Raw genomic sequence first — 19924 nt, 5'->3', positions numbered from 1 at the left:
GACAACTGGACCTATTACAGATACCAAAATGGCCTCCACTGATGTCAACAGGCTTAAAATTCTTCAACGTCACTTTTAATTTATATGAACATAAAATAATCTCATTCTCAAAAACTATATATGCTAAATTTTACTGAGAAGCAGAAAAATAACAGTGAGAAGAATTAATATAATTAGACAATTTTAATTGCAGTTGAATGTTTTCTTTTATCCTTTAACATTAAACTGTAGCAAAACAAATATTAATCATTCAGATATGGGGGAAATTGACCTCAAATAATAAAAAAAGATATGAGATACCATCAACAGATGTATATTCTAAGACAGGCGAATTGGAAGTAACTCCTATCTGGCAGTTGAAACGATTTCTATTTAACTAAACCCCCAGTGAAATCTGAGCTGGCTTATAGTAATTGGATCTGACCCAGGCTACAGCAAGGAGTTCAGAATTCCACCAATATTTTTATGAGTAATTCCAGTTTGAAATTACAAGGTACCAAAAATGAAACCTTAGAGAGTGTTGAAAATTAAAAGAAAATGAAAAATATAAACCTGGAAGGAAGTTAATATTGTCAGTCACAGATGTTGATGGCAGAATTAATAATGCGAGAGGAAACTATTTCTCTATAGTTGGCCATTCCAGATGGGTCAGTTCATTATTACTCAGCAGTGGCACTATGATAGACTACATAAAAGTGGGCCTAAGGAGAGTGCTTAGGTGTTCAGGTGTTTTTTTGTTTGTTTGTTTTTGCGGTACGCGGGCCTCTCACTGTTGTGGCCTCTCCCGTTGCGGAGCACAGGCTCCGGACGCGCAGGCTCAGTGGCCATGGCTCATGGGCCCAGCCGCTCCATGGCATGTGGGATCTTCCAGGACTGGGGCACGAACCCGTGTCCCCTGCATCAGCAGGCGGACTCTCTACCACTGAGCCACCAGGGAAGCCCATATTCAGGTGTTTTTAATCCCACCTCCCACTATGGTTTAAGGATGCCCTTTCCAGCACAAAGTTTTATTCTTAAATCAAGTCCATCAATTTATGTCGTTGGGTCACAAAAATCAATGCCTTCCAAAATCCAAGGTATTTCTTCCTCATATAGGAAGATCAGGTTTAAAAGATCCTTGCATTGGGACCTGAAATGCACACTAGAATGGGATTACGCTCCTGCAATTCCCTAAAAGGAACTCCACCTTGATATGTAAAGGGTGTTACTCAGTTGTACATACCAGGAATTACATTCCATAAGTATGAATGGCACTTCAAAGAATAAGGCATCCCTTGTATTATACAGACCTTAAAGGGAAGACCTCCTTTCTTGCTGGGCACCTGGAAGTGGCCCTGTATCTTTGCATAGAATACCATCATCAGAATAATGAAATAAATCTCCATTACTCTCAAGATCTTTTATTTGACAAAGCCATGCCCTCTAAGATAAATCCAAAGGAAGAAAATACTTCTCTTACCTTGTCTTTTAGTTTTTCCATCCAGCTTCTCACTACAGAAAATAAGAAAAGAAAATGTAAATAGCCATATTTTTACTTATAGTTCATTGTGTTAAATTCATTTGGTAACTTACTTATATTTCATATATTAAGTTAATTTGATGCAATGAAGTTATTATTATATGAAATAAAGTGAATGGGTCAACAGTATTAACAAAATGACAGCAATAGTCTTATTTTTATTCTCATTCATTTAAAAATACAAAGAAAAAAGACCACAAACATATCGCTCACATATCATTAAAGGAACAGAGAATATTTTTGTTTGCTAAATGTATTTTCTATTATTTTGGGGGAGCTCTGGGAGAAGAGAGAGGAAAACACCTTCAGAATATCAAGTTTACTTCTAACCTGACATTTTCTCCTTATCTTAAAAAAAAAAATTTTTTTTTGACCCCTTGGGCCCTTGGCAGTGAAAGCACAGAGTCCTAACCAGTGGACCGCCAGGGAATTCACATTTTTCTCCTTACCTTTATTTCTCTTCTTTCTCAGTTTTTAAGCTCGATGGGAATTCTGCACTTGAATCAGTGTCAGAGAGCAAAGGTAGGAATGTGCACTGGGCAGGCCAGGGCTACTCAGCTCTTACTAAAAGTAGTCAATATTTTAGGCTCTGCAGGCTGTACAATCTCTGTCACAACTACTCAACTCTGCTGTTACACTGAGAAAGCAGCCATAGACAGTAGCACAGTAAGTAAGCGGGTTTGGCTCTGTTCCAATACACTTTATGTATGGACACCAACATTTGAATTTCATGTGATTTTTTATGTCACATTTTTCTTTTGATTTTTTTCAACCAAACAAAAAATTGGAAAACATTCCAATGGGCTGTATAAGAACAGGCAGCAGGCCAGATTTGGTCACAGCCTGTTGACCCCAGGCATAGACATATTTTACTCAAGAAGCTGGTGTCTCCATTTACTATCTGACCTTAGTAATAACATCCAACAACAGTGATGACAGCTAACGTGTACGGCTTTACCCCTTACAAAGCATGTTCGTATGTATTGCATCTTTTGATGGGCAAACCAATGGCAAACATGAGAGTCAGGTAAGATGATGCTTAGGGGAAAGAAGAGGAAACTGAGACTCAGAAAAACTATAGAATTGCCACAGTTAACCAGGGAGGAAAGAGCCACTGTAACTCCAACCACCATCTGATTAACAACCTACAGGAATAAAACTTCTCAATTACCCATTTCTTTTGGCGATACCACTGCTGTTCTGCTCTCTCAGGTTGAAGATGTGGAGATACCTTTAGTTCTTCTATCTCCTTCAGTTCCCAGCCTCAATCGCTCATGTCAAGACCTTGGCAAGACCTCTCAGATTTGTCCTGCCCTCATCGCTCCTCTGTCTCAACTGGGATTCAGGCAAAGACGGTGGTGCTCAATCAGAATAAAGTAAGAGTCAAGGGAAGGGCAAAGTAAGAAAATGCAGGCACCTCAAGAACTAAGCCATGGATCAGTGATTCTGGGAGTGGTTCCATGGAGAAGTGAGGTCAACCACTGATTCACTGAGTGACTTTGGAAAAATTAGCAAACCTCTTGGATGCTCAGTTTCCTCATCTGTGAAATGGAGATGGTAATACTTGTCTTACGAGATGGCTGTGAAGATTAGAAATAACATGTGCCAAGTGTCTAGTAAAGAACTTAGTGTAGAAAACCAAAATAAGAAATCTGGGATAGGAAGGGGAAAAGAAAGACACGTGAAATATGAGTATTGTGTTAACATGGCTCAACTAAGCCCAAGATATAAAGTTAAAGTCAAGAAAGAGAACGCTTCCAATTCATTCATTCGCTCAACAATATTTACAATGCACAGTGTGTTGGCCAGTCATTGTGCTCAACACTGTATCAGTAGAAGATATGGGGATCTAATTCCAGTGAGAAAAGGTTAGGACATCAGGTCTATGAGACATGGATGACAAGCAGCAACATAGGGACTGAGAGAGTGAGGGACAGAGCAGGAGAGCCAATTACTGGGGCACACAGCAGAATGCCAACCTCGGAAGCAAGATGTCTGTAATCAGGGAATCAGCTGGATATTACGTAAAGAGCAAAGCAAAAGAGAGGTGGGAGCAGGAATGCTGGTGTGAGGACATCATGGAGGAGATGAGCAGGGGCTGCCTGACTACCTGTCGATGGCAGCCCAGGGGTAGCTTGGAGAAGAGGGAAAGGAGGCACAGACGGCGCCAAGGTCTGAGGCACTGATAGGCTTTCCAACTGCAGAAAATTCATTGCCAAGAGAAACGTTTTAACTTAAGCCTTATCGAGCCAGATCTCATTGACAATCTGTCCAGATCTTAGGTGCTTAAAGTAAATTTCCAAGTCCTGCTTTGGGTGATTCTTAAGGCAGTCATTCTTCACTGGGGGAGGGAAGGAATATTAGCATGGGATGTGCATATGTGCACAGGTAATGTGAAAGAGCACATTCAATGGATCTAGTTTTGTAGTTTATAACAGGAACTACAGAAAGAAAGCTGGGCAAACTGTACTTGGCTGGTGAGAGACAGTGAGACAGTGTTTGGGGGACATGGGTCTAAACAAGATTGAGAAAAAAACTGATCTTCAGAGTATGTGAGCTTGGCTGTGTTTCTCCAATTAAGAACATGCGACCCCTAAGGATCACACCTTGTGCTTCTCAGGCATCCACCAGGGTTCTTGACACGGTATTAGACAATAAATATTTTTTCCTTCTTTCAGCAAATATATATTGCTTTTAAATGAGTTCACAACTTTAGAGTAAACACGATTTTCTTTCATGAAGATTCCATAAACTGTTTTCAGCAAAATGTTCAAGGTGGTGTAAAAATAAATCTAACACAATGATGGTTTTGAAACTTAATAGAAATCAATAAGGGAATACAAAAGCTAGAAGAGAGAATATTGGAAAGATATTTAATAAAAAGAAAAGATGATTCTTTATGAAGAGGAGAACCAAAAACTGCAGTTTGTTTTTTTTTAATAGAGAGACATCACACTGATGAAAGGGGTATGAATTGACACAACTTTTTGGACTGCATGGAGAATTTGCAATTGATATCAAAAGCTTTTTAAAAAGTTTAAATTTTTTTATCAAAAGTTTCAGTTGTAGAAGCAATGTACCTTAAACAATTAATCATGGATACATATAAAATATTTTATTTAAATGCTGTTCACTGAATGGAAGAGCAGGAATGGTTTAAACACTTTCAAAAGGAAACAAAACCTTAGGCTATGCCTACAGATTGAAATATTATACAAAAATTTAAACTATTTAAAGAAAAATAATGACATGGTATTCGCATTATATATTACAAATGAAAAACACATAAAGTATGTATAATGTGAGTCCATTTGTGGATAAAAATGTTATGTGTGTAATTGAAATGATGTACTTCAAAATGTTAACTGAAGTCATCAATGGGTTGTAGAATTATGGATGACTTTTATTACCTATACAGTACTTTTAGGATTTTCCAAATTATTTCTAATTTTTAGTACTTTAAAAATTTTAAAAACATATCTTACCCCCCGAGACCCCTACAAAATTCTGTAAACATTTGCAACTGGAGGTTAATGGTAGATTGCGATAGTGGGGAACATGAGAAGGTGAGGCCCTTCCACTTGGTTAATTCCTCAGCCCACAGCTACAGATTCATTCTAATCCTACTGGTTCTGGTTTGTTTTCTTTCTTGAAATTTTACTGATGCAAGTCTGAAAGTGTAGCAATATAATTATGCCTGTGGTCTCCTTCTGTACAGAGAGAGGTAGATGTGGGCAAAAAAGTAGACAGGGATTATTAAAAGCAAAAAATGTAGAGAAGAATCATTAAAAGCAAGTTCTCCATTGTGCTCACCAGTGCCCTCTTGCATACAGGAGTTCCAGGAGCAGCAATCTGCCCTCTCCTAGCTTATCTACTAAAAAACAGGGAGGAGGGGGAGAGTAAAAAAGAAATTGCAGATAAAGAACATTACCATGTACCTTGTGAATTATAAGTATGGTTGGTTTTTAAATAGATTGTGGCTGAAAAGTCTCCTAAACTGCTAATTTAGAAGGGTATTCTTAATTTTCCTTTATTTCCAATAATAAAGTTTTATTAGCTATATTTATCCCAGACACATATACATTCCCTTTCACGAAAGGGGGAAAGTGTACATCAGACACGGTCCTAACCACCAGAAAGACAAGATCAAGCCTCACCCACCAGAACACAGGCACCAGTCCCCTCCACCAGGAAGCCTACACAACCCACTGAACCAACCTTGGTCACTGGGGGCAGACACCAAAGCCAACAGGAACTACGAACCTGCACCCTGCTAAAAGGAGACCCCAAACACTGTAAGTTAAGCAAAATGAGAAGACAGAGAAACACACAGCACATGAAGGAGCAAGGTAAAAACCCACCAGACCAAACAAATGAAGAGGAAATAGGCAGTCTACCTAAAAATAATCCAGAGTAATGATAGCAAAGATGATACAAAATCTTGGAAATAGAATGGAGAAAATATAAGAAATGTTTAACAAGGACCTAGAAGAACTAAAGAGCAAACAAACAATGATGAACAACACAATAAATGAAATGAAATATTCTCCAGAAGGAATCAACAGCAGAACAACTGGAGCAGAAGAATGGATAAGTGATCTGGAAGATAAAATAGTAGAAATAACTACTGCAGAGCAGAATAAAGAAAAAAGAATAAAAACAATTGAGGACAGTCTCACAGACCTCTGGGACAACATTAAATATATCATCATTCGAATTATAGGGGTCCCAGAAGAAGATGAGAAAAAGAAAGGGACAGAGAATATATTTGAAGAGATTATAGTTGAAAATGTCCCTAATATGGGAAAGCAAATAGTCAATCAAGTCCAGGAAGCACAGAGAGTCCCATACAGGATAAATCCAAGGAGAAATACGACAAGACACATATTAATCAAACTATCAAAGATTAAATACAGAGAAAAAATATTAAAAGCAGCAAGGGAAAAACAACAAATAACATACAAGGGAATCCCCATAAGGTTAATAGCTTATCTTTCAGCAGAAACTCTGCAAGCCAGAAGGGAGTGGCAGGACATATTTAAAGTGATGAAAGGGAAAAACCTACAACCAAGACTACTCTACCCAGTAAGAATCTCATTCAGATTTCACAGAGAAATTAAAAACTTTACAGACAAGCAAAAGCTAAGAGAATTCAGCACCACCAAACCCGCTTTACTACAGGAAATGCTCAAGGAACTTCTCTAGGCAGAAAACACAAGAGAAGGAAGAGACATACAATAACAAACCCCAAACAATTAAGTAAATGGTAAGAGGAACATACATATCGATAATTACCTTAAATGTAAATGGATTAAATGCTCCAACCAAAAGACACAGACTAGCTGAATGGATACAAAAGCAAGACCCATATATATGCTGTCTACAAGAGACCCACTTCAGACCTAGGGGCACATACAGACTGAAAGTGAGGGGATGGAAAAAGATATTCCATGAAAATGGAAATCAAAAGAAAGCTGGAGTAGCAATTCTCATATCAGACAAAATAGACTATAAAATAAAGACTATTACAAGAGACAAAGAAGGGCACTACAGAATGATCAAGGAATCAATCCAGGAAGAAGACATAACAACTGTAAATATTTATGCACCCAACACAGGAGCACTTCAATACATAAGGCAAATACTAACAGCCATAAAAGGAGAAATTGATAGTAACACAATCATAGTAGGGGACTTTAGCACCTCACTTTTACCAATGGACAGATCATCCAAAATGAAAATAAATAAGGAAACACAGGCTTTAAATGATACATTAAACAAGACAGACTTAATTGATATTTATAGGACATTCCATCCAAAAACAACAGAATACACATTTTTCTCAAGTGCTCATGGAACATTCTCCAGGATATATCATATCTTGGGTCACAAATCTAGCCTTGGTAAATTTAAGAAAACTGAAATTGTATCAAGTAACAACACTATGAGACACGAAATCAATTACAGGAAAAAATCTGTAAAACATTCAAACATATGGAGGCTAAACAATACACTACTTAATAACCGAGAAAACACTGAAGAAATCAAGGAGGAAATAAAAAAATACCCAGAAACAAATGACAGTGAAAACATGATGACCCAAAACCTATGGGATGCAGCAAAAGCAGTTCTAAGAGGGAAGTTTATAGCAACAATCCTACCTCAAGAAACTAGGAACATCTCAAATAAACAACCTAATCTTACATCTAAAGCAATTAGAGAAAGAAGAACAAAAAAACCCCAAAGTGAGCAGAAGGAAAGAAATCATAACGATCAGATCAGAAATAAATGAAAAAGAAATGAAGAACAGTAGGAAAGATCATAAAACTAAAAGCTGGTTCTTTGAGAAGATTAAAAAAAAATTGATAAACCATTAGCCACACTCATCAAGAATAAAAAGGGAGAAGACTCAAGTCAACAGAATTAGAAATGAAAAAGGAGAAGTAACAACTGACACTGCAGAAGTACAAAGGATCATGAGAGATTACTACCAGCAACTATATGCCAATAAAATGGACAACCTGGAAGAAAAGGACAAATTCTTAGAAAAGCACAACCTTCAGAAACTGAACCAGGAAGAAATAGAAAATATGAACAAACCAATCACAAGTACTGAAATTGAGACTGTGATTAAAAATCTTCCAACACTCTAAGGAAAAAAAAATGTCATGAAGAGATTAGTGGTAGGATGGGAATAAAACACAGACTTACTAGAGCATGGACTTGAGGATATGGGGAGGGGGAAGGGTAAGCTGTGACGAAGTGAGAGAGTGGCAGGGACATATATACACTATCAAATGTAAATTAGATAGCTAGTGGGAAGCTGCTGCATAGCACAGGGAGATCACCTCTGTGCTTTGTGACCACCTAGAGGGATGGGATACGGGGGGTGGGTGAGAGGGTGATGCAAGAGGGAAGAGATATGGGAACATATGTATATGTACAACTGATTCACTCTGTTGTAAAGGAAAAACTAACACACTATTGTAAAACAGTTATACTCCAATAAAGATGTTTAAAAAAATAAAATAAAAATAAAAAGTCATCACCATAAAAAATTGAAAAAAAATCTTCCAACAGACAAAAGCCCAAAACCAGATGGCTTCACAGGCAAATTCTATCAAACATTTAGAGTAGAGCTAACACCTATCCTTCTCAAACTCTTCCAAAATATACCAGAGGGAGGAACACTCCCATACTCTTTCTATGAGGCCACCATCACCCTGATACCAAAACCAGACAAAGATGTCACAAAGAAAGAAAACTACAGGCCAATATCACTGATGAACATAGATGCAAAAATCCTCAACAAAATACTAGCAAACAGAATCCAACAGCACATTAAAAGGCTCATACACCATGATCAAGTGGGGTTTATACCAGGAATGCAAGGTTCTTCAATATATGCAAATCAATCAATGTGATACACCATATTAACAAATTTAAAGAGAAAAACTATATGATCATCTCAATAGATGCAAAAAAACTTTCGACAAAATTCAACACTGATTTATGATAAAAACCCTCCAGAAAGTAGGCACAGAGGGAATTTACCTCAACATAATAAAGGCCATATATGACAAACCCACAGCCAACATTGTTTTCAATGGTGAAAAACTGAAACCATTTTCACTAAGATCAGGAACAAGACAAGGTTGCCCACTCTCACCACTATTATTCAACATAGTTTTGGAAGTTTTCACCATAGCAATCAGAGAAGAAAAAGAAATAAAAGGAAACCAAATCAGAAAAGAAGAAGTAAAGCTGTCACTGTTTGCAGATGACACAATACTATACATAGACAATCCTAAAGACGCTACCAGATAACTACTAGAGCTGCTAATCAATGAATTTGGTAAAGTAGCAGGATACAAAATTAATGCACAGAAATCTCTTGCATTCCTATACACTAATGATGAAAAATCTGAAAGAGAAATTAAGGAAACATTCCCATTTATGACTGCAACAAAAAGAATAAAATACCTAAAAATAAACCTACCTAAGGAGACAAAAAACCTGTACGCAGAAAACTATAAGACACTGATGAAAGAAATTAAAGATGATACAAACAGATGGAGATATATGCCATGTTCTTGGATTGGAAGAATCAACATTGTGAAAATGACTATACAACCCAAAGTAATCTACAGATTCAATGCAATCCCTATCAAACTACCAATGGCATTTTTCACAGATCTAGCATGAAAAATTTCACAATTTGTATGGAAACACAAAAGACCCTGAATAACCAAAGCACTCTTGAGAACGAAAAACACAGCTGGAGGAATCAGGCTCCTGCATGTCAAACTATACTACAAAGCTACAGTAATCAAGACAGTATGGTACTGCACAAAAACAGAAATACAGATCAATGGAACAGGATAGAAAGCCCAGAAATAATCCCAAGCACATATGGTCACCTAATCTTTGATAAAGGAGGCAAGAATATACAATGGAGAAAAGACAGCCTCTTCAATAAGTTGTGCTGGGAAAACTGGACAGCTATATGTAAAAGAATGAAATGAGAACACTCCCTAACACCATACACAAAAATAAACTCAAAGTGGATTAAAGACCTAAATGTAAAGCCAGACACTATAAAACTCTTAGAGGAAAACACAGGCAGAACGCTCTATGACATAAATCACAGAGAGATCCTTTTTGACCCACCTGCTAGAGATATAGAAATAAAAACAAAAATAAACAAATGGGACCTAATGAAACTTAAAAGCTTTTGCACAGCAAAGGAAACCATAAGACAAAAGACAACACTCTGAATGAGAGAAAATTTTTGCAAATGATGCAACTGACAAAGGATTAATCTCCAAAATTTACAAGCAGCTCATGCAGCTCAATATCAAAAACAAACAACCCAATCCAAAAATGGGCAGAAGACCTAAATAGACATTTCTCCAAAGAAGCTATACAGATTGCCAACAAACACATGAAAGAATGCTCAACATCACTAATCATTAGAGAAATGCAAATCAAAACTACAATGAGGTATTATCTCAAGCCAGTCAGAATGGCCATCATTAAAAAATCTACAAACAATAAATGCTGGAGAGGGTGTGGAGAAAGGGGAACCCTTTTGCACTGTTGGTGGGAATGTAAATTGATATAGCCACTATGGAGAACAGTATGGAAGTTCCTTAAAAAACTAAAAATAGAACTACCATACTACCCAGCAATCCCACTACTGGGCATATACCCTTAGAAAGCCATAATTCAAAAAGAGTCAAGTACCAAAACATTCATTGTAGCTCTATTTACAATAGCCAGGACATAGATGCAACCTTAGTGTCCATCAACAGATGAGTGGATAAAGATGTGGCACAGGGCTTCCCTGGTGGCGCAGTGGTTGAGAATCCGCCTGCCGATGCAGGGGACACGGGTTCGTGCCCCGGTCCGGGAAGATCCCACATGCCGCGGAGCGGCTGGGCCCGTGAGCCATGGCCGCTGAGCCTGTGCGTCCGGAGCCTGTGCTCCGCAACGGGAGAGGCCACAACAGTGAGAGGCCCGCGTACCACAAAAACCAAAAAAAAAAATAAATAAAATAAAGATGTGGCACATATATACAATGGAATATTACTCAGACATAAAAAGAAACAAAATTGAGTTTTTTGTAGTGAGGTGGATGGACCTAGTAGCTGTCATACAGGGTGAAGTAAGTCAGAAAGAGGAAAACAAATACCATATGCTAACACATATACATGGAATCTAAAAAAAAAAAAAAAGGTTCTGAAGAACCTAGAGGCAGGACAGGAATAAAGACGCAGATGTACAGAATGGACTTGAGGACACGGGTAGGGGGAAGGGTAAGCTGGGACGAAGTGAGAGAGTGGTATGCACTAATATATACTACCAAATGTAAAATAGATAGCTAGTGGGAAGCAGCCTCATAGCACAGGGAGATCAGCTCGGTGCTTTGTGACCACCTAGAGGGGTGGGACAGGGAGGGTGGGAGGGAGACGCAAGAGGGAGGAGATATGGGGATATATGTATATGTATAGCTGATTCACTTTATTGTACAGCAGAAACTAACACAACATTGTAAAGCAATATTATTCCAATAAAGATGTTAAAAAAGAAAAAAATGTTTAAAAAGGGGGAGGTGTATTAAAAAATAAAATTTAAAAAAATTTTTTTAAAAGGAGGAATGGATGGGAGCCAGAGGATATCAGGATTTGGCAGAGCTAATAATTATTGAGCATCTGACAAAAAAGCTTGCAAGGTAGGTATTAGTATGCCCATTTTACAGATGAAGAAAATAAAGTTTAATTAAAGTGCTGAAAGCCACGTAGCTAAAAAGTGGCTGAGCTGGAATTTGACCCCAGGCCCTATGGCTCTAAAGCATATACCTGTTCAGCAGGCCAGTGGGTCACTTTGGGGAGGGGTGTGGGCAGGTGGGCCAGGGTGACCATAACAGCACACAGTAGGGCTTTTACAAGTTCTGGGGCACAGTGTGTATCTATCTGCTCACCTCTGTTAGTCTGGCTCCTTCTTTCTCTACATTCTCTTCCCTGTCTGACAGATGTTCTCTCTCTGCCTCTACATGCGTCTCCCACTATCTCTCACTCTATGCCTCTTTATATCACATTGTAGTCTGCATCTCTCTTTCTTTTCTTCCCTTTTTTCCCTCTCTGTCAGACTCTGTTTGTCTGCCTATCTGTATGGCTCTGTTGCTTTCTGTATGTATCTGTCTTTTTCTCTCCTTCAACCTGCCCAGTGTGTTTGTGTTTGTGTGTGTGTCTTTGTATGAGGATAAACTAGATCTCCTAGTTCCTTCTTAGCCGTAGGATTTTTCCAACTCAGTCCTGTGTGCCAGAGTTGCTCTCCATTGGGGAACAACAGAGCTAAATGGCAGAAATCCTGAAAGTTTAAAACTCAGAATGAGCAATGCTGATGATACTGACTATGGGATCAGAGTACATGGTGACGTAATGGAAAAAGACAGAATACAGAAAGCAGGAGCAGATTCCTAGGGGGATGATAATGAGTTTCACTCTGAATATGTGGAGTTTAAAGTATCTATACAATATCCATGTGGATGTTTCTGTTGACAGTTTAAAATTGGGATATGGAAAAACCCAGGCTGAAGACCAAGGTTTGGGATTGACCAGCCTATTGATAGAAGCTGAAGTCAAGAGCAGAGAAAATCCCCCTGGAGTATGGAATGGAGTGTATATTAGACAGGATTCTCCAGAAAAACAAAACCAGTACAAGATATATATATCTATAAAGGGATTTATCATAAGGAATTGGCTCCTGAAATTATGGAAGCTGACCAGTCCAAGATCTGCAGGGTGAACTGGCACCTAGAGACCCAAGAAAGCTGATGTTTCAGTTCAAGTCCAAACTCAGGAAAAAAACCAGAGGCCCAGCTCAAAGGCAGTCAGGCAGGAGGAATTCTCTCTTGCTCAGGGGAGGGTCAACCTTTTTATGCTAGTCAGATCTTCAACTGACTGGATGAGGGCCATTCACATTAGGGAAGGCAATATGCTCTACTCCATCTACCTATTCAAGTGTTAATCTCATCCAAAAACACTCTTACAAGCACACCCAGAAAAATGACCAAGTGTCTGGACAGCACATGGTCCAATCAAGTTGACACATAAAATTAACCATCACAGAGTAAGACAGGACAAGACCAAGGGCATAATGCCTAGGAACCCCAACATTTAAAGGTCAGGCAGAAGGGAATGGGCCAGGAGAAGAGACAGCAAAGGAATGGTTAGAGGAGCTCAGAAACCTGGACTGTTCATATGAAACAACCCAACAGACCTAGTTCCAAGTGGTTATGAGGACGTTTACACATTCCGTTGATCAAATCCTTTGTCCAGGTACAGCCAAGCCCACTGGTGCCCCAGCCCACTGCAGAGGTGCCCTGCAGACCACTCCCATCCTGTGCAGGCTGAGGGTTTCTTTGCCTGAGGGCATCCATCTGTCATAGGAGCCTGCATGGGGGTGGCTAGAAGCACCAAGGAGGGACTTCCCTGGTGGCGCAGTGGTTAAGAATTCGCCTACCACAGTGGTTAAGAATCCACCTGCCAATGCAGGGGACACAGGTTCGAGCCATGGTCCAGGAAGATCCCACATGCCGCGGAGTAACTAAGTTCGTGTGCCACAACTACTGAGCCTGTGCTCTAGAGCCCTCGAGCCACAACTACTGAGCCCACGTGGCACAACTACTGAAGCCCGCACACCAAAAGCCCATGCTCCGCAACAGGAGAAGCCACCGCAATGAGAAGCCCGCGCACCACATTGAAGAGTAGCCCCAGCTCGCCTCAACTAGAGAAAGTCCGCGCAGCAATGAAGACATGACACAGCCAAAAATAAATAAATTTAGAAGCACCAAGGAAATATTATCCTAGAGGCCATCCTCAATCAATGAGGCCTGTGAGTTGGTGGATATATTAGTTTCTTATTGCTGCTTTCCCAAATTTAACGGCTTAAAACAACACAGATTTCTGATCTCATATTTCTGGAGGTCGGAAGTCCAAAATCAGTTTCATGGGCTAAAGTCAAGAAGTCAGCAGGGCCGGTTCCTTCTGGAAGTTCTAGAGGAGAATATGTTTCCTTGCCTCTTCCAGCTCCTGGAGACTGTGGCCCCTTGGCTCATGGCTCCTTCATCTATCTTCAAAGCCAACAGCATAGCCCCTCAAATCTCTCTCTAAGCTCTGCTTCCTCTGTCGTATTTTCTTCTCTGGCTCTGACCCTGCTACTTCTCTTTTATAAGGAGAAGTATCTCTTATAAGAAGATTATTATGATAACCTCCCTCTCTCTAGGTCCTTAACTCATTCACATCGGCAAAGTTCTCTTTGTACGGTAACATATTCACGGGTTCCATGGATTAGGATGTTGACCTCTTTGGAAGAACCATTATTCTGCCTACCACATCAGGTAAATCCCTTCGCTTTCCTCACCCCCGAGGTGTGTTCCACACAGCTTCTCAGAGAATCCCCAGCAGCAAGAAGACCCTGCAACAATCCGCTCATGAGCACCGCCCCCTTCACTGGCCCCCCACCCTCCCCTTCTCACTTCCTACTCCCTCACCACGCTTCCTAAAGTCACCATCTTGCTCTTAGGGAGAATGCAAACTAAGACACTAGTCTAATTCTGCCAACCATATAGGCAGGCCTGAACTTTGGCATATCAATTTTATTCATTTTGTACATTAAAACAAACTCTTGGAGTAAACAGAAGTAAAAAAGCAAGGAAGACAGGCGAGCTGGCCAAGTTCAAGGAAGAAGCAATCTACATTCATGTAAATTAATTCTAATCGAAGGACTTCAGGCTCCCTGAATTTAAAAAATATACCCCTTCTATATAGCATTGTGCAAGGTGTAGTTTATGGCTAGTTCCACTTACATTCAATTTTGAAAGGGTTATAAACACAGTCTCTGTAATAATCAAATTTTCGGCATCATTTACATCTTTCAGTAAAGTAGGAAACCTGATTTTTATCTTTTTTTAAAAAATAAATTGGCTGAGTAATTTTTTAAAATTTTATTTATTTATTTATTTTTGGCTGTGTTGGGTCTTTGTTTCTGTGCGAAGGCTTTCTCTAGTGGCGGCAAGCGGGGAGCCACTCTTCATCGTGGTGCACGGGCCTCTCACTATCATGGCCTCTCCTGTTGCAGAGCACAGGCTCTAGACTCAGTAGTTGTGGCTCACGGGCCTAGTTGCTCCGTGGCATGTGGGATCTTCCTAGACCAGGGCTCGAACCGGTGTCCCCTGCATTGGCAGGCAGATTCTCAACCACTGCACCACCAGGGAAGCACCGAGTTTTAACTTAATCAATGAAAAGAGAAATGTATGTTCCACCTATAAAAAATGAAACATCAGTATATAGTCCTTTGTTCAAAGTATATGTGACTAAATTTCAATTATGGTGCTTCTATAGTGTCAAGAAATAAATGGAGGGGACTTCCCTGGTGGTCCAGTGGTTAAGGATCCACCTTCCAAAACAGGGGACGCGGGTTTGATCCCTGGTCGGGGAACTAAGATCCCACGTGCCGTGGGGCAACCAGGCCCGCGCACACAACTAAAGATCCCTCATGCCGCAAATAAGACCTGATGCAGCCAAATAAATAAATAAATATTCAAGAAAGAAAGAAAGAAATGGAGACCAGTTCCTTTTCTTCCTTGATATTTAATCATAAGTGCCTCTTCCAGCCCAAGAAACAAAGATTTTTTCCAACTTACATAACACATTTGAGAATAATAAAACTTACCAAGGTTTAAATGTTGTCTGCATGTTTTTTAAAGAAACTTGAATTTTTCCAGCTATAGATTATGCTCTAATGATGCTATATTTACCTGCTTTAAAATTACACAGAAACCATATCTATAATTATTTGCTCCTCACATAATTACAGAACAGCAAGATTCTCATGAACAGAATGACCTACTTCTTTGCATAGGGCTAAGTGAGCAGTAATGGTGCATCTAAGAAGCAATTAATTCTGAAGGCTCTGCCCGATACTTACAGAGAAGGGTGCAAAGAGCCTAGATACCCTAATCTCTACTTTCAAGTAATATTAAGGATGTCTTTGGTTGACAGCAAACTTAGGAATGACACTAGATACCTACTGGGGAGCTGCAAAGAAAACATCTTGTAATCAACTGTACATCTTCTTGGGGTCATTTATTAATGATAACCATACTGACACACCATAAACTGCATGTATCAACTGTATGATGAGAAGGCTGTCATGAACTTCAACCACATGAAGTACATGGTGCATTAATGAAGAAGAAACTATCCCTCCATGTGTGTTTCTTTCTCTTCCCCAAAAGGCAAGCATGATATACAACATTGCTCACAAAGGAAAAATACAACTTGTCTAGGCCCCTCTTCTACACCCGATTGCGAGGGGAAAAAAACAAAAACACTGCACTTTGCCTAAGACACACTTGAAAATTCTCCTGAGCACTGAGGTTTCTGATCTGTGGTTTAACTACTCGTCAGCAACAAGGCCACACTCAGGGGACCTGAAATTCTCCCCAGCTCACTCTTACAGCTCTCTCTTCACATCTGCACTATCCAATTTTCAATCCCTTGGTGAAAAAGAAGAGTTTGGTCTTCATACTTTTTTTTTTTTTTTTTTTGGTCTACATCTCACGGCATGTGGGATCTTAGCTCCCCGACCAGAGATCGAACTCGCGCCCCCTGCACTGGAAGCGCAGAGTCTTAACCACTAGACTGCCAGGGAAGTCCCCATACTTTATTTTTAATAGAAACTTTACTGCTTCCCAAGGTACAGCATCATCCGGCTTCCAGCGCAAAGTCAAGTCTGTGTGTGTTGCTGGCCATATGCACTGAAACTAACATTTACCATCTCAAGGTGTAGGTGAGGCTGTCACAACCGTGAAGTCCATCAGGCCTGCATCTGCATTCCCATCTATTCTCAGTGTTATGTAAAGTGACAGACTGCTTCAGCCTCAAGACAAGATCCCCAGGCACTCCTCCTCTTTATATAATTTTTGGGACTTCCACTGATAAAAGCCATGGCTTGATCATAGGATGAGGCAAAGGGAAGGTTGGCTTAGTGACCAGGTAACTCTGAAGTCTCTCGTTTGCTGATGACCCTTATGTAAACTTTCTGACACGATTCTACTTAATCACCATGAAGCTCACTGATTTCCCAGTGCCGTGGCTCAGCCAACAGATCAAATCAATTAGAAGTGGAGCGCTGAATGAGTACTAAAGTGGTTTTCAAGGTAGCTTTGGGGTTTCCAAAAGTTCCATTTACCAGTTCATAATGCAACACACCTCACAATGATGGGCAAATACCAAAGTGCGCTCTCAAGAGAAATAAAGGCAAATCTTTGGCTAAGAGCACCTGAGTATCGCAGTTAATATAAAAGTTCCCCTGAGCTCTTGATCCTCAGGAAAAAAACCTAAAGGCCTTGCCAGACCACTATAAGACGGCAGGAGAACGACCTCCGTCCCCACCTTTCCCCTTTTAAATCCCTTCCGCAAACTTTGCACACACTCCCTGGGAGCAGCTGTTCAACATTTTATTAAATGGGGAAACATTTTATTAAAACAGTGGCGTCAATCTCAGTGTCCTTATTCTCTAATCATTTCAAACATACTTCTATTTTGCCAAGTTCTTGAGATGCTAACCGTCCTGTCTGTTATGTCTACTTACTTTCCCTCATGCTGGGATGTTTCCTTGTGTGATCTGTAGTTTCTCACGGGGACGGATTTTTCAGTGGACACTGTTTTCCCCTAGGAGTCTTGGGCAGCCCGCATTGCAGAAGTGTCACTACAGATGAGCAGTTTCTGTTTGCTTGTGCTGAACACCAGCAGGCTCACACCCACCTGGAACAGTGCTGTGCTTTCATTTCTGAGTTGTGGGTTCTTGCATGATGAAGGTAGGCCTGGTGCTCTCATGTTTCTCTCCCACCAGAGCCCCTTTCAGTTTCCCTGACTTGAGGTGGGTATTCTTCTATACCCCTTTTCACCAAGGAGGCAGCTTTCCCAGAATGGCTTCTTACCCAGGGGTTTTAGTTCCTGCTCCCCGCCCTGTCCCAGCCCAAGGTCATGTCTCTCGGCCCAACACTGGTGTTAAACTCCACCCCTCATCCCAGCATCTATAGGTGGTCTAGTCCCCCTTTAGACGCCACAGTCTCAGCTCCGGAGGCTACTGCTCCAGCCTTAAACTGCCGCCCCTGGCAACAACAGCTTTCCCTTCAAGCCCAGGTGCATATTTTACATTTTTGTTTTGCTTTAGGCAGAATTTCTCAGTTTGCAACAGGAGGTGTAAATCTACACTCAGTCCACCATGCTGCTGGAACTGGAAGTCGGCTACTGGAACTGGAAGTCGAGACTCAACTTCTAACCAGGCGTTTTCGCTTTCTTATTTATTGAGGTGGAACTCACAAAACCTACAAGTGACCATTTTAAAGTGTATAATTCAGTGACATTTAGCACATTCCCAATGTTTCATAACCATCACCTCTATCTCATCCCCAAATGTGTTTTATCAACCCGAAAGGAAACCCCATGCCCGTTAAGAAGTCACTCTCCATTCTCCTCTCCCCCAGCCTCTGGCAACTACTAATCTACTTCCTGTGTTTATGGATTTACCTATTTTAGATATTTCATGTAAATGGAATCATACCATATGTGACCTTTTGTGTCTGGCTTCTTTCACTTAGCATAATGTTTTCAAGATTCAACCAGGTTGTAGCATGTATACTGATGGCCAAGAAGCACATGAAAAGATGCTAAACATCATTAGTCATTAGGGAAATGCAAATCGAAGTCACAGTGAGACACCACTTCACACCACTGGGAAGGCATACTGAAAACAAAACAAAACAAAAATTAAAAGAGAGAATAACAGTGTTGGCAACAATGTGGAGAAATTGGAACCTCACACACTGCTGGTAGAAGTGGAAAGTATGCAGCCACTGGGTAAACCAATTCATCAGTTCCTCAAAAAATTAAACATAAAATTACCATATGACTCAGTAGTTCCACTCATATATAAATTTCCAAAAGAACTGAAAACAGGTCCTCAAACAAATATCTGTCCACTAACGTTCATAACAGCACTATTCACAATAGCTGAAAGACAGAAACAATCCAAATGTCCATCAGCTGATGGATGCATAAACAAAGTGTTGTATATACATGCAGTGGAATATTACTCAGCCACAAAAATAAATGAAATACTGATACTTGCTACAACACAGATGAACTTTGAAAACATTGTGCTGAGTGAAAGAAGATGGACACACTAAGTGATGGAAGATGAGGTAAAGAAGCTATGTGGGTCCTCCTGGAAGCTGGGTAGATGCCACAGAGAAAGGAAAAGGTAGAACTTATATTCCATCCACACATACTCAACTCATCATGCCTCAGACCCCACGTGATAACCACCGGCTACACCCTACTAGAGCAAACGCCCAACATTACGCTCAAGCCAGCCTACCTAAATGACTAGAAAACAGCAGTCTCCTCTCAAAACAATTTCCCACTTAAATTATTTACTTCTCTGGAGTAATCACAAAATGTACCAAGTCAACTGCTAGGCAAGAAACACAGGAATCAGAAGCAAAGTCTTGGGTAGGTTTTTTTATTTGATATGTTTTCTTTCAATTAGAAGAAGAAGCCAACATTTACTGAGTATCTAATAGGTACCAGGTACTTTGTCAGAAAACATCTATAAAGCCTTGTATATTTATGAATTACAGTTAAGTCTGCAGTTATGTTTAAAAGGGAGGAAGAGAAATTGAACTGTATTTTTTCAACAGACGTAATTAAATCCCAAAGCTCTGAGCATCAATTAGACACTAGAAATAAAATCTGATTATCTCGGAGACTTGTTTCCATACAAACACTTTTATGAGTTGCCTAAATACACATGGCCCTGAATTAGCCATCA

The 19924-nt window shown here is 40.0% G+C and overlaps 1 protein-coding gene across 5 annotated transcripts in view; it reads right to left on the bottom strand.

Moving 5' to 3' along the window:
• Positions 1–19924, bottom strand: part of ARMH4 (armadillo like helical domain containing 4) — a 204200-nt gene that overhangs the window by 7437 nt on the left and 176839 nt on the right. For all 5 annotated transcript variants that reach the window (XM_067028420.1, XM_059059659.2, XM_067028419.1 and 2 more), the window contains one exon: positions 1460–1491. In XM_067028420.1, the coding sequence (XP_066884521.1) occupies positions 1460–1491 (32 nt within the window). The remainder of the gene's footprint in view (positions 1–1459; positions 1492–19924) is intronic.

The sequence above is a fragment of the Kogia breviceps genome, chromosome 3 (assembly GCF_026419965.1).
Source record: "Kogia breviceps isolate mKogBre1 chromosome 3, mKogBre1 haplotype 1, whole genome shotgun sequence".
In the NCBI taxonomy this organism is placed as follows: domain Eukaryota; kingdom Metazoa; phylum Chordata; class Mammalia; order Artiodactyla; family Physeteridae; genus Kogia; species Kogia breviceps.
The sequence above is the reverse complement of the archived record's forward strand: the minus strand, read 5'-3'. Positions and strand labels throughout refer to the sequence as shown.